The sequence below is a fragment of the Halichoerus grypus genome, chromosome 7 (genome assembly GCF_964656455.1).
Source record: "Halichoerus grypus chromosome 7, mHalGry1.hap1.1, whole genome shotgun sequence".
Lineage (NCBI taxonomy): Eukaryota > Metazoa > Chordata > Mammalia > Carnivora > Phocidae > Halichoerus > Halichoerus grypus.
Genome location: NC_135718.1, coordinates 100,244,564 through 100,257,641, shown reverse-complemented (window position 1 = coordinate 100,257,641; position 13,078 = coordinate 100,244,564). Strand labels below are relative to the sequence as shown.

General features: G+C 39.8%; 1 protein-coding gene across 1 annotated transcript in view; it reads right to left on the bottom strand.

The window, feature by feature from the left end:
* NTMT2 (N-terminal Xaa-Pro-Lys N-methyltransferase 2) overlaps positions 1-11,048 on the bottom strand; it is a 32,697-nt gene extending 21,649 nt beyond the window's left edge. The window contains 1 exon segment of the mRNA XM_036118939.2: positions 10,895-11,048. Within this exon segment, the coding sequence (XP_035974832.1) occupies positions 10,895-11,048 (154 nt within the window).
* Between the last annotated feature and the right edge of the window lie 2,030 nt (positions 11,049-13,078).

Sequence of the window (13,078 nt, the reverse complement as noted above, 5' to 3'; positions counted from 1 at the left end):
CTTTAGTCTTTCAAAGTTAAATTTTTTTTAACTTTTTTTTAAAAAATTTTTCTTTTTCCCTTTTTCAACCAACATCTTATCAATCCCTTAAAAAACATTTTTATTTTTCATTTTTAGAGTCATATTCTATCCCTTCATAGTAGTTACCCTTATTTTTGGTATATATATATAAGTTGTTTTCTCTTTAAAATTTTCGGATACAGTTTCTTCTAACAGACCAAAATATACCCTAAATCTCTAGTGTACGGCTTTATTCTAGTCTCCCGCCTGATCACATTCTCTCCCTTTTTTTTTTAAATTCCTCTTCTTTCTTTTTTCAACCAACTTATCAATTCCTTTTATAAAATCTTTTATAATTTTCATCTTTACAGTCATATTCCATCCCTTCATCGTATTTACCCGTATTTTTGAACATATATGTTTTTCTTTCTTTAAAATTTGGGAGGCACTTTCTTCTAAGAGACCAAAATACGCCCAAAATCTAGTGTGTGGCACTAATCTATGCAACAGCCTGATCATATTTGATCATATTCTGGTTTTTGTTTGTTTGTTTGTTTTTATCTTTTTCTTTTTCTTTTTTCTTTCTTTCCATTTCTTTTCTCCTGGTTTCAGGTCCCTTCTGATTTGTTTAGTATATATTTTTCTGGGGTTGTTGTTACCCTGTTAGCATTTTGGTCTCTCATTCATCTAGTCTCCTCTGGACAAAATGACAAGACAGAAAAAATCACCTCAACAAAAAGAACAAGAGGCAGTACTGACTGCCAGGGACCTAATCAATATGGACATTAATAAGATGTCAGAACTAGAGTTCAGAAAGATGATTTTAAAGATACTACCTGGGCTTGAAGAAAGCATGGAAGATATTAGAGAAACCCTTTCTGGAGAAATAAAAGAACTAAAATCTAACCAAGTCGAAATCAAAAAAGGTATTAATGAGGTGCATTCAAAAAGGGAGGGTCTAACTGCTAGGATAAATGAGGCAGAAGAGAGAATCAGTGAGATAGAAGACCAAATGATGGAAAATAAAGAAGCTGAGAAAAAGAGAGATAAACAACTACTGGATCACGAGGGCAGAATTCAAGAGATAAGTGCTACCATAAGACAAAACAATATTAGAATATTTGGGATCCCAGAAGAAGAAGAGAGAGGGGCAGAAGGTATATTGGAGCAAATTATAGCAGAGAACTTCCCTACTTTGGGGAAGGAAACAGGTATCAAAATCCAGAAGGCACAGAGAACCCCCCTCAAAATCAATAAAAATAGGTCAACACCCCAACATCTAATAGTAAAACTTACGAGTCTCAGAGACAAAGAGAAAATCCTGAAAGCAGCTCGGGACAAGAGATCTGTAACCTACAATGCTGGAAACATTAGATTGACAACAGACCTATCCACAGAGACCTGGCAGGCCAGAAAGGACTGGCATAATATATTCAGAGCACTAAATGAGAAAAATATGCAGCCAAGAATACTATATCCAGCTAGGCTGTCACTGAAAATAGAAGGAGAGATAAATAGCTTCCAGGACAAACAAACACTAAAGGAATTTGCAAACACGAAACCAGCCCTACAAGAAATATTGAAAGGGGTCCTCTAAACAAAGAGAGAGCCTAAAAGTAACATAGACCAGAAAGGAACACAGACAATATACAGTAACAGTCACCTGACAGGCAATACAAAGGCACTAAATTCCTATCTTTCAATAGTTACCCTGAATGTAAATGGGCTAAATGCCCCAATCAAAAGACACAGGCTATCAGATTGGATAAAAAAAACAAGACCTATCGATATGCTGTCTGCAAGAGACTCATTTTAGACCCAAACACACCCCCAGATTGAAAGTGAGGGGGTGGAAAACTATTTACCATGCTAATGGACACCAAAAGAAAGCTGGGTGGCAATCCTTATATCAGACAAATTAGATTTTAAACCAAAGTCTATAATAGGAGATAAGGAAGGACACTATATCATACTTAAAGGGTCTCTCCAACAAGAAGATCTAACAACTGTAAATATCTATGCCCCTAACATGGGAGCAGCCAATTATATAAGGCAATTAATAACAAAAGCAAAGAAACACTTCGACAACAATAAATAATAGTGGGGGACTTTAACATCCCCCTCACTGAAATGGACAGATCATCTAAGCAAAAGATCAACAAGGAAATAAAGACTTTAAATGACACACTGGGCCAAATGGACTTCACAGATATATTCAGAACATTCCATCCCAAAGCAACAGAATATACATTCTTTTCTAGTGCCCATGGAACATTCTCCAGAATAGATCACATCCTAGGTCACAAATCAGGTCTCAACCAGTACCAAAAGATTGGGATGAGTCCCTTCATATTTTCAGACCACAATGCTTTGAAACTAGAACTCAATCACAAGAGGAAAGTCAGAAAGAACTCAAATACATGGAGGCTAAAGAACACCCTACTAAAGAATGAATGGGTCAACCAGGAAATTAAAGAAGAATTTTAAAAATTCATGGAAACCAATGCAAATGAAAACACAACTGTTGAAAATCTTTGGGAGGCAGCAAAGGCAGTCCTAAGAGGAAAGTATATAGCAATACAAGCCTTTCTCAAGAAACAAGAAAGGTCTCAAATACACAACCTAAACCTACACCTAAAGGAGCTGGAGAAGAACAGCAAATAAAACCTAAACCCAGCAGGAGAAGAGTAATAATAAAGATCAGAGCAGAAATCCATGAAATAGAAACCAAAAGAACAGTAGAACAGATCATGAAACTAGAAGCTGGTTCTCTGAAAGAATTAACAAGATTGATAAACCCCTGGCCAGACTTATCAAAAAGAAAAGAGAAATGACCCAAATAAATAAAATCATGTATGAAAGAAGAGAGATCACAACCAACACCAAAGAAATACAAAACAAATATAAGAACATATTATGAGCAAATGTATGCCAGCAAATTAGATAATCTGGAAGAAATGGATGCATTCCTAGAGATGTATCAACTACCAAAACTGAACCAGGAAGAAATAGAAAACCTGAACAGACCTATAACCACTAAGGAAATTGAAGCAGTCATCACAAATCTCCCAAAACACAAAAGCCCAGGGCCAGATGGCTTCTCAGGGGAATTCTACCAAACATTTCAAGAAGAATACCTATTCTTCTGAAACTGTTCCAAAAAATAGAAATGGAAGGGAAACTTCCAAACTCATTTTATGAGGCCCCCATTACCTTGATCCCCAAACCAGACAAAGACCCCATCCAAAAGGAGAATTACAGACCAATATCCTTGATGAACATGGATGCAAAAATTCTCACCAAAATACTAGCCAATAGGATCCAACAGTACATTAAAAGGATTATTCACCACTACCAAGTGGGATTTACCCCTGGGCTGCAAGGTTGGTTCCACATCTGCAAATCAATCAATGTGATACAATACATTAATAAAAGAAAGACCAAGAACCATATGATCCTCTCAATAGATGCAGAAAAAGCATTTGACAAAGTACAGCATCCTTTCCTGATCAAAACTCTTCAGAGTATAGGGATAGAGGGTACATACCTCAATATCATAAAAGCCATCTGTGAAAAACCCACAGAGAATATCATTCTCAATGGGGAAAAACTGAGAGCTTTCCCCCTAAGGTCAGGAACACAGCAGGGTTGTCCACTATCACCACTGCTATTCAACATAGTACTAGAAGTCCTAGCCACAGCAGTCAGACAACAAAAAGAAATCAAAGGCATCTGAATCAGCAAAGAAGAAGTCAAACTCTCACTCTTTGCAGATGATATGATACTTTATGTGGAAAACCCAAAAGACTCCACCCCAAAACAGCTGGAACTCATACAGGAATTCAGTGAAGTGGCAGGATAGAAAATCAATGCACAGAATTCAGTGGCATTCCTATACACCAACAACAAGAAAGAAGAAAGAGAAATTAAGGAGTCAATCCCATTTACAATTGCACCCAAAACCATAAGGTACCTAGGAATAAATCTAACCGAAGAGGCAAAGGATCTGTACTCAGAAAACTATAAAATAGTCATGAAAGAAATTGAGGAAGACACAAAGAAATGGAAAAATGTTCCATGCTCATGGATTGGAAGAATAAATTTTGTAAAGATGTCAATGCTACCTAGAGCAATCTACACATTCAATGCAATCCCCATCAAAATACCATCCACTTTTTTCAAAGAAATGGAACAAATAATCCTAAAATTTGTATGGAACCAGAAAAGACCCTGAATAGCCAGAGGAATGTTGAAAAAGCAAAGCAAAGCTGGTGGCATCACAATTCCGGACTTCCAGCTCTATTACAAAGCTGTCATCATCAAGACAGTATGGTACTGGCACAAAAACAGGCACATAGATCAATGGAACAGAAGAGAGCCCAGAAATGGACCCTCAACTCTATGGTCAACTAATCTTCGACAAAGTGGGAAAGAATGTCCAATGGAAAAAAGACAGTCTCTTCAACAAGTGGTGTTGGGAATATTGGACAGCCACATGCAGAAGAATGAAACTGGACCAGTTCCTTACACCACACACAAAAATAGACTCTAAATGGTTGAAAGACCTAAACGTGAGACAGGAGTCCATCACAATCCTAAAGGAGAACACAGGCAGCAACCTCTTCGACCTCAGCCTCAGCAACTTCTTCCTAGAAACATTGCCAAAGGCAAGGGAAGCAAGGGCAAAAATGAACTTTTGGGACTTCATCAAGATAAGCTTTTGCACAGCAAAAGAAACTGTCAACAAAACCAAAAGACAACCGACAGAATGGGAGAAGATATTTGCAAATGACATATCAGATAAAGGGCTAGTATCCAAAATCTATAAAGAATTTATGAAACTCAACACCCAAAGAATAAATGAAGTCATGAACAGACATTTTTCCAAAGAAGACATCCAAATGGCCAACAGACACATGAAAAAGTGCTCAACATCGCTCAGCATCAGGGAAATCCAAATCAAAACCTCAATGAGATATCACCTCATTCCAGTCAGAATGGCTAAAATTAACAAGTCAGGAAACGACAGATGTTGGCAAGGATGCAGAGAAAGGGGAACCCTCCTACACTGTTGGTGGAATGCAAGCTGGTGCAGCCCCTCTGGAAAACAGTATGGAGGTTCCTCAAAAAGTTGAAAATAGAGCTACCATGCGATCCAGCAATTGCACTACTGGGTATTTACCCCAAAGATACAAATGTAGGGATCCGAAGGGGTACGTGCATCCCAATGTTTATAGCAGCAATGTCCACAACAGCCAAACTATGGAAAGAGCCAAGATGTCCATCAACAGATGAATGGATAAAGACGATGTGGTGTATATATATACAATGGAATATTATGCAGCCATCAAAAGGAATGAAATCTTGCCATTTGCAATGACATGGATGGAACTGGAGGGTATTATGCTGAGCAAAATTAGTCAATCAGAGAAAGGCATGTATCATATGACCTCACTGATATGAGGAATTCTTAATCTCAGGAAACAAACTGAGGGTGATAGACATTGGGGAGGGTATGTGCTATGGTGAGCACCGTGAATTGTGTAAGACTGTTGAATCACAGACCTGTACCTCTGAAACAAATAATACATTATATGTTAAAAAAGAAGAAGAAGATAGCAGGAAGGGAAAAATGAAGGGGGGGAATCAGAGGGGAGACAAACCATGAGACTATGGACACTGAGGAACAAACTGAGGGTTCCAGAGGGGTTGGCGGATGGGTTAGCCTGGTGATGGGTATTAAAGAGGGCACGTACTGCATGGAGCACTGGCTGTTATATGCAAACAATGAATCATGGAACACTACATCAAAAACTAATGATGTAATGTATGGTGATTAACATAACATAATAATAAAAAAAAGTAACAGCAAACGTTTGAACAATGTATCACTGTTCAATGAGTTGTGCAGCCATGTCTCCACTGGGGTAAAATCAATTTGAAAAATGCCAATGGTTATATGCTGAGTTTTATTTGACAGTCCCACATGTCTTACGGGAAGTGTTTTTATTAACTCTGGCTTTTAATTGTAATGGCAAAGAGGTGACCATTGTTATCAATTTCCTCCTTAGAAACTTATTCCAGTAGAAAGAAAGAGGTAAGTGAAGGATGTGTACTAAAAATTGGTGGGTACCTCCCAGGCACCAGGCATTATACTAAGCACTTTCATATTATCTCTTCACATTATCTCTTTCAATTCTCACAATAATAACACAAAACTTGGGTTATATTCACCATTTTGCAGATGAGTGGTGAGTGACTCAGAAAGATTTAGTAACTTAATATCACATAGAAATGAAGTGTCATAGCCATGTCGTACCCCATCCCTATTCTGCTAAACTCTGTGGAACCACTGTTCTAAATGTGAAGTAAGACTAAGCCTTTAACGATGTGCAGGAGTAATAGACTCTTAGCATATGATTAACAAATAGTCATTGACTTCTATGTACTCGGAAATACACTGTGGATAGCGCTAGAGGATTATTGAGTGGTTAACTTATAGAAACATCTCCATTGGGCCTTAGATAAGCCCTCTTGAGCACTGGTATACAAACTGGAGATGCATACAATTTTTTTCCTATTTATTTCCTATTTGATCACAAACAGCCACCTTTGGAAAAATCATTCACTCCAAACCCCCAAGTGCACTTGTGCTGGTATAACTAGATTACATGAACCTACTCACTGGCCTGCCTATCTTGTTGATTATCTAAGTACAAAGCCAATGCTCTTCATAGACTAGGTTTTATGTTCCTGTCAAAAAAAACGTGGTAAAACTTAAATTGCTGCCTACATAACTCAAGTTGCCATTTTCACTGGGAGGCAACCTGATTTTCAGGCTCAAAAAAGGCAGACTCTGGAGTCAGTCTGCCTGGGTTCTAACCCTGCTCCCCCACTCACAGCCACGTGACCTTCAGTAGGTTACTTAACTCCAGAGCACATCAGTCCCTCGTATATAAGGTGGGGAAAAAAAACAGTACCACCTAATAGGCACACTGTCAGGAGTCCCTGAGATAGTAACGTGCAAACCACTGAGAACAGTAGCAGGCTTGCTCCCATTTCTTCCTGAACAGGTGTCTTCAGTGGCATAGCTAAGCCTTCATTGGAGATTTGCAGTATGTGTGCTCTTGCTTCTCCACAAATTTCTGAAGCTAGCCATGGATATTCCAGCAAATGTCCCCATGACTGAATGTCCCTGCATAGTGTGCTTGTGGGACTGGCTACCTAATGCAAGCAGTTGGAAGGAGGAAGGCAGGAAAGAAGGAATCAAAGAATTACCCCAAACAACAAACTCTCTGTGCAGACTCTACACTATCCATTCCCTAACCTTTCAAAAGTAGGGCTTTATTTCATTTCTATGAAGTTTTTAAATCATCAAAAAGGAGGGGAAGCCAATTCCAAAACATTTGAGTGGAGATGGGGAGGACTCCACTGGCTAAATTTTCATTTCAAGCTGAAAAGCTTACTATCCCCTGCTGCCTGAAAATTCCCATACAGTGAGCTGAGCCTATCGTCTTTGGTAATGCCTGTTCTAGAGAAGACCACATGGTGACATTAAAAGAGGCCTGGCTCTGAGGAAGGGAAAGAAAAAACTAATCCTTATTGAGCATTGACTATTTACTATATACAATTGCTTTCAATTGCCCTGAGGAAAATGATACTCAGAGACTTTAGTAACTTGCAGTGGTGACTTTCTCTATCAGTAGCAGTATCAGAATTTGAACTCAAGACTTTAGTGATTTGCAATTAATTATTACTAAGGGGGCATTTAATCTGCTGTGAACAGATACTGAGTTCTTTCTATGTGCCAGGAACCATGGTAAATGCTAAATTCTATAGATATAGAAGAGGACAAGATAAATGAGTCATGGGAACTAGATTCCCATCAGGAAACTAATAGAGGTACATGCATTCCATAAATAGAACTTATAAATCTCCTAGGGGCAAAACCCAAGGGTTAAGCAAGATAATCAAGGGTTTGGGGAAGACTTGTGATTGGATAAAAGTCATACTGGTGGATGAGACACATGTGCTGGTTCCTTTCTGCACCTGCAAGTAGCTTATAGTCTCCTGGAGGTGCTTTAGCTTCTGCCATGACAAGAAAACACTGCAAAAAAAGCTGAGTATTCACAGAGTTGACAGCCTCCCTTTCCTGTAACCTTAATTTAAACTTTTTAAGGATTAATAAAAAGTTATTTGTTGATTTGCTTCCATTTCCAGTTTATAAAATTCTGAAGAACAGAGACTGCGTTTTATTGTTTGAATCTTCTCCAATACACCGAACAGCATTTTGCACGACAGAGCTCCATAAATGTCTCTTACACTAAATTGAATTGATCAGAAATGTCCAGTGTTTCTATCTCTAAAATGCAATGTTTTTCCCCCATTAGAAACATTTGCCAGTGACCAGATACACATATACTCCCTTACATGGCTCAGCATCCTTGCAGTTAGACAGGGCCATGTAACTGGTTCTGGGCAATGGTATCTAAACAGTTGTAATGTATGTCCCTCTGGGACAAAATATTTACAGACTAGCAGGCAAAACTTTAGCTCCTATCTTTCCTTACCATGGTGACTAGCAGTGTCCCAGAGGGTGGAGCCTTTATCATCCTAGATCCCTGAATGCCTACATGGAACACAGCCCCTCCCCCATAATGCGTGTTGAAATGATACAGCAAAAACATAAAATAAACTTTTATATGCTCAGCCATTGAGATTTTAGGGTTAGTTTGTTATTGCAGGATAGCATAGTCCATACAGACTAATATAGCCCCTGATTGCTAAAATCAATGAGGTACTGTGGATAGGGCTACCTCTGTTACTCTCAGGGGAAACCAATTCCTGGGCTGAATCATCAGAGTCAGAGAAAATAAGGAGTACCTATTTATGGAAAACCGACTAAGTAAAATGGAGTCATGTTTGGCTTAGAAATGGACTAAGGGTTTTCAAACAGTATTAATGGAAACCGATGGGTGTTACAGAAGTGCCTCAGGAGCCACTGGTGAGGCTGGGATAGAGCAGGGAACACACCCTGTCCCCAACCCTAAGCAGAAAATTTTCACTTTTTCCTGTTTTACACTAGGCTTCCATAGAAGACTTTGTCAAAACTTTTGTTTTTTTTTAATAATTTTTTAAAGATTGGAAATCACTGATAAACCATCAGCACATTCACAGAGGAGAAAAATTAGTATAATCAGAAAGACTCTACTGATCAGAAAAAAGGGATTGAGACCAAAAATAAATTATAGTCTCCTTTTCCCTGATTAATTTTCACCTGATTTTCAGAAGATACTGTTCTATTCTTCCTTTTTAATTCATCTTCTGCTACTTTCAGAGTTGAGTTCCTTTTTCTCTCTAGTAATTATTTTTAAAATTTGGCAGCCATCTGCCCCTTAGTGAGTATCTTAGTCATTGTAATTGATATCTTTCTCCAGTCTACGTACGGTAGCTAAGGCCACCAAGCTACTGTTATTGAGATGGGACACACAAGACTCTCAAGAGTGTCTCTAGAAAAGCAGTGCTCTGCTAGTGTGTGGAGCAACCAGAACATTCTCACCTTCCAAATGGACTGCTCTAGTTTTCCCATTTGGATACAAATAGACGCATAACACATCCTAAAAGAATTACTTATGGGCAGTGTGATCTACCGGAAAAATCTCTTGTCTTGGGTTCTTGCTTTGATATCTAAATGAGATCTGTCTAGATTAGATCTCATCATCTCTGAATTTTCTTTTCTCCATTTGAAAAAGTAAGATGGGGGGTGAGGGTGCGAAGGTGGGAGTGGAAAAATAGTGATACTTATCCTATCCATCCCTAGTGTAGCTGTGAGGATCAAATAAAATCATAAATAAGGAAATTTTTAAAGAAGCATTGCATAAGTATGAGATGAAAGCATTGTATGTATAGATTTAAAGATCCCTTCAGAAATGGGTTTATACAAAGAAAATCTGGTAGGCTGCTAGCAACTAGTTTCTTGAACACAGTACAAAGAATTACATAGCTCCTACGGTGTCTAGAAATGCTGGCCACATCAAGTGCACAATGGGGCTTAAGAAAACAGACTGGGGCTGATACATACTGGTCCTGCTTTCATTGGGGGGGAAACATAAATCAAAGGGGGACACTTCACTCTTTAATCACAAGTTATTTCCTCTTCAGTGCTGTTAAGAGTGCCTTGAAGTAACCCCTTTCACAGAGGCTGAGAAAAGTAGTGTAGACAAACCTGATAAGCTTTTTATTGCCCTATTGTCTAATTCTCTGAAAACTAGAGGAAATAGGGAAAAGGGAGGCAGACCACTGCCTCAGGTTTTTTTCTTAATATTCAAAGAACAGACTAAAATCTGCTCCTTTTTGGCTGTCTATTACTGTGACTCAGGAAAACCAGAAAGGATTGTGTGGACTGTGGGCTCATGTACACACACACACACACACACACACACATACACACAAACACAGAACAAGGACACCTTATCATTTAGTCTTTCTTTTTAACTCTTAGTTGCCATACTACCACATTAATACTCTCATCTTTGAATTACCTAATTTGTCCCCCCTCTCAATTTTGGCAAATATTTAAAATGTCCTTCAAAACTCAGGAAATGAATTTCTATAAGCCCGGTACTCAGGCCAACCAACACCCAGGGAAGCAAATCACAGTTCCTGAGTGTGCATGGGAATCCCAAAATAGAGGCCTGACTTGCCAGGCAGCACCTGATCTTTGCACCCTGCAAGAAAGAGTGCCATTGAAACATTTAAGCCCCCTGACACTGGTTGTGTGTTCTTTCTATCTGAAAAGTGTCCTTGTTCTAAGGACAAGGACTCTTGCAGAGGTCCCACGACTTCACACAGTCCCCCTTTCTTGTCCCTTATCTAGTAGTTCTGACTCACTTACCCAGGGGAATTTTTTCCAGCAGGTAGAGATAACTCTGAAAGAAGTCACTGCGAATGGCTTTGTGAAGGATAAAGGACATGCTGTGTCGACAGAGTTCAGCGTCGGTCTTCTGCCAGTGGGATCTAAAGGCAAAATGGGCTCCCAGGTGGGCCATGGTGAAGGGGTATGATAATTATTCCTACAGAGAAAGGAAGTTTGCCTGGCTGTTTCTTTGAATTAGCCTTCTCTTCCTACACGAACTTGAGACTGTCATTTTAAACCAGCCCCTGTCCATCTGTATCAAGAGAGGCTGTCATGGGGTATGGGGAGGGGCAGCAGGCGCGGGAGGTCAAGCTCCTGGCACATCCCCGTCTGACTGCTTGGGCGACACCACTCCAAGCCAGCAGGTGCTAAGTAAAGATGAAAATAGGCTGAGTGCGATCCTGCTTCATCCAGGAAAAAGCAGCGTGCCTTCTTTAGATGCCACTTCAAACAGGGAGGAGCACAACCCACTAACACCCTGACTATTTGCTTTAATTTGATTCCTAAATTGGAAGAGCCTAATTTCCATTTCAAAGCATGGGGAATATTTCACAGGAGATCCTGTTTCCTGATTTCCATCACTCCTCCTGGAACGCAGAATCCTCAAGTTACAAGGACCCTTCAGAGTCATCCTAGCCAACCAGGCTCCTCTCATCAGTGCAATCTTGCCCAAATCATTTCATAAGGGTGGATATGTGTTTCCCATTTCTAAGGATTCTTCAAGAGACACAACTATATGAAAGCCTGTTTTGATGTTAAATACCCATCTCTGCCAGCAAACCAAACCCTTCCATCTAGCTTGCTCTAAACAACACCTCATCCTGTAAGCCTGTTTCTTCTCTCTCTGTCATGGGGATGATTTTCCTCATAAGTACTCACTTGGTTTCTGTACTTCTGATCATCCCTCTGGGTCCACTCTCCACTCTTCCCACATACTGTGTATCCCCGAGGCTGACCTGTGTTGACAACACCAGCGGACTCCCTTGCCTTCTCGGTTCTAGTTGAGTTCAGCCAATGGGTAGTGACAGCAAGAGACTGGAGGAGAGTGAGCTAATATATTTATTCCCCTGGCCCTTTCCCTGTGGAGATGCCATAGGCTGACTGCTTCCTTTGGTGGTAAGTCACAGGTCCCGTCCAGTGTCTTCTCATACAGATATCTTGTCCTACTTCTGATAACTGCTCCCTCCTTTACTGCTTCAGCCCTTGGGGTAGTGATGTGTCAGGCTGTCACAAGCCCTGGAGTAATGCACTCTTCCTTGCAATTTTGCTATACTTACCTACACCTTTGTAAATAGTCCCTTTATTAAACTGGCTCAAACTCTCAACTTGCAAATGCCATCTGTTTCCTATAGGAGACATGACTACCATTTTATCCCCCTAATGTCCTTAACAGGAAAGTCCATAAGAACTCAGTACTCTATTGGACCCATATCATGTTGACTCCAGACCACCCACCAACTCCAAATGTAGACACACACACACAGATGCACCAATGCATACAATATGGCAGGCAGCATCTGAGATGGCCCCTAAAGATCCCTTGCTCCTGCTTGATATTCACACATTTGCATCATCCTCTTTCTTAAAAGTGGGGTAGACTTACTGACTCACTTCTAAAGAATAAAATATGGCAGACATGACAGGATGTCACTTCCAAGATTAGGATATAAAAAGACTATCTTGGACTTTTTTTTTTTTTTTTTTTGCTCTGTTGCCTGCTTGCTCTGAGGGAAGCCAGCGCCTGTTGGGAGCTGCCCCATGGAGAGGCCCTCAGTACAGCAGGCCTGGGTGCAACAGGAGGAACTAGATTCTACCAACAATACTGAGTGAGCTTGGAAGAAGATCTTCCCCCAGCCAACTTGGTAAAAATCCCTGAGCCAGCTAAGCTATGCCCAAGGTACTGTCCTATGGAAATAAATGTCTCTTCTTTTAAGGACCTAATTTTGGAATAATTTGTTTCAACACAGCAATAGATAGCTAATTCACACATCATCAGTGGAAGTTTTCTAAGATGTGGAATCTAACCATGATCTTTCTTTATGTTTAATTTACATGTTAATTTTACTGGGCAAGGAAGTAAGGATTCCATTTGTTTGACTCTGACTTATTTTCCTTTATTTTCCTAAGCTTCTATTTTCCCATTTACCCTCAATCCACCTCAAG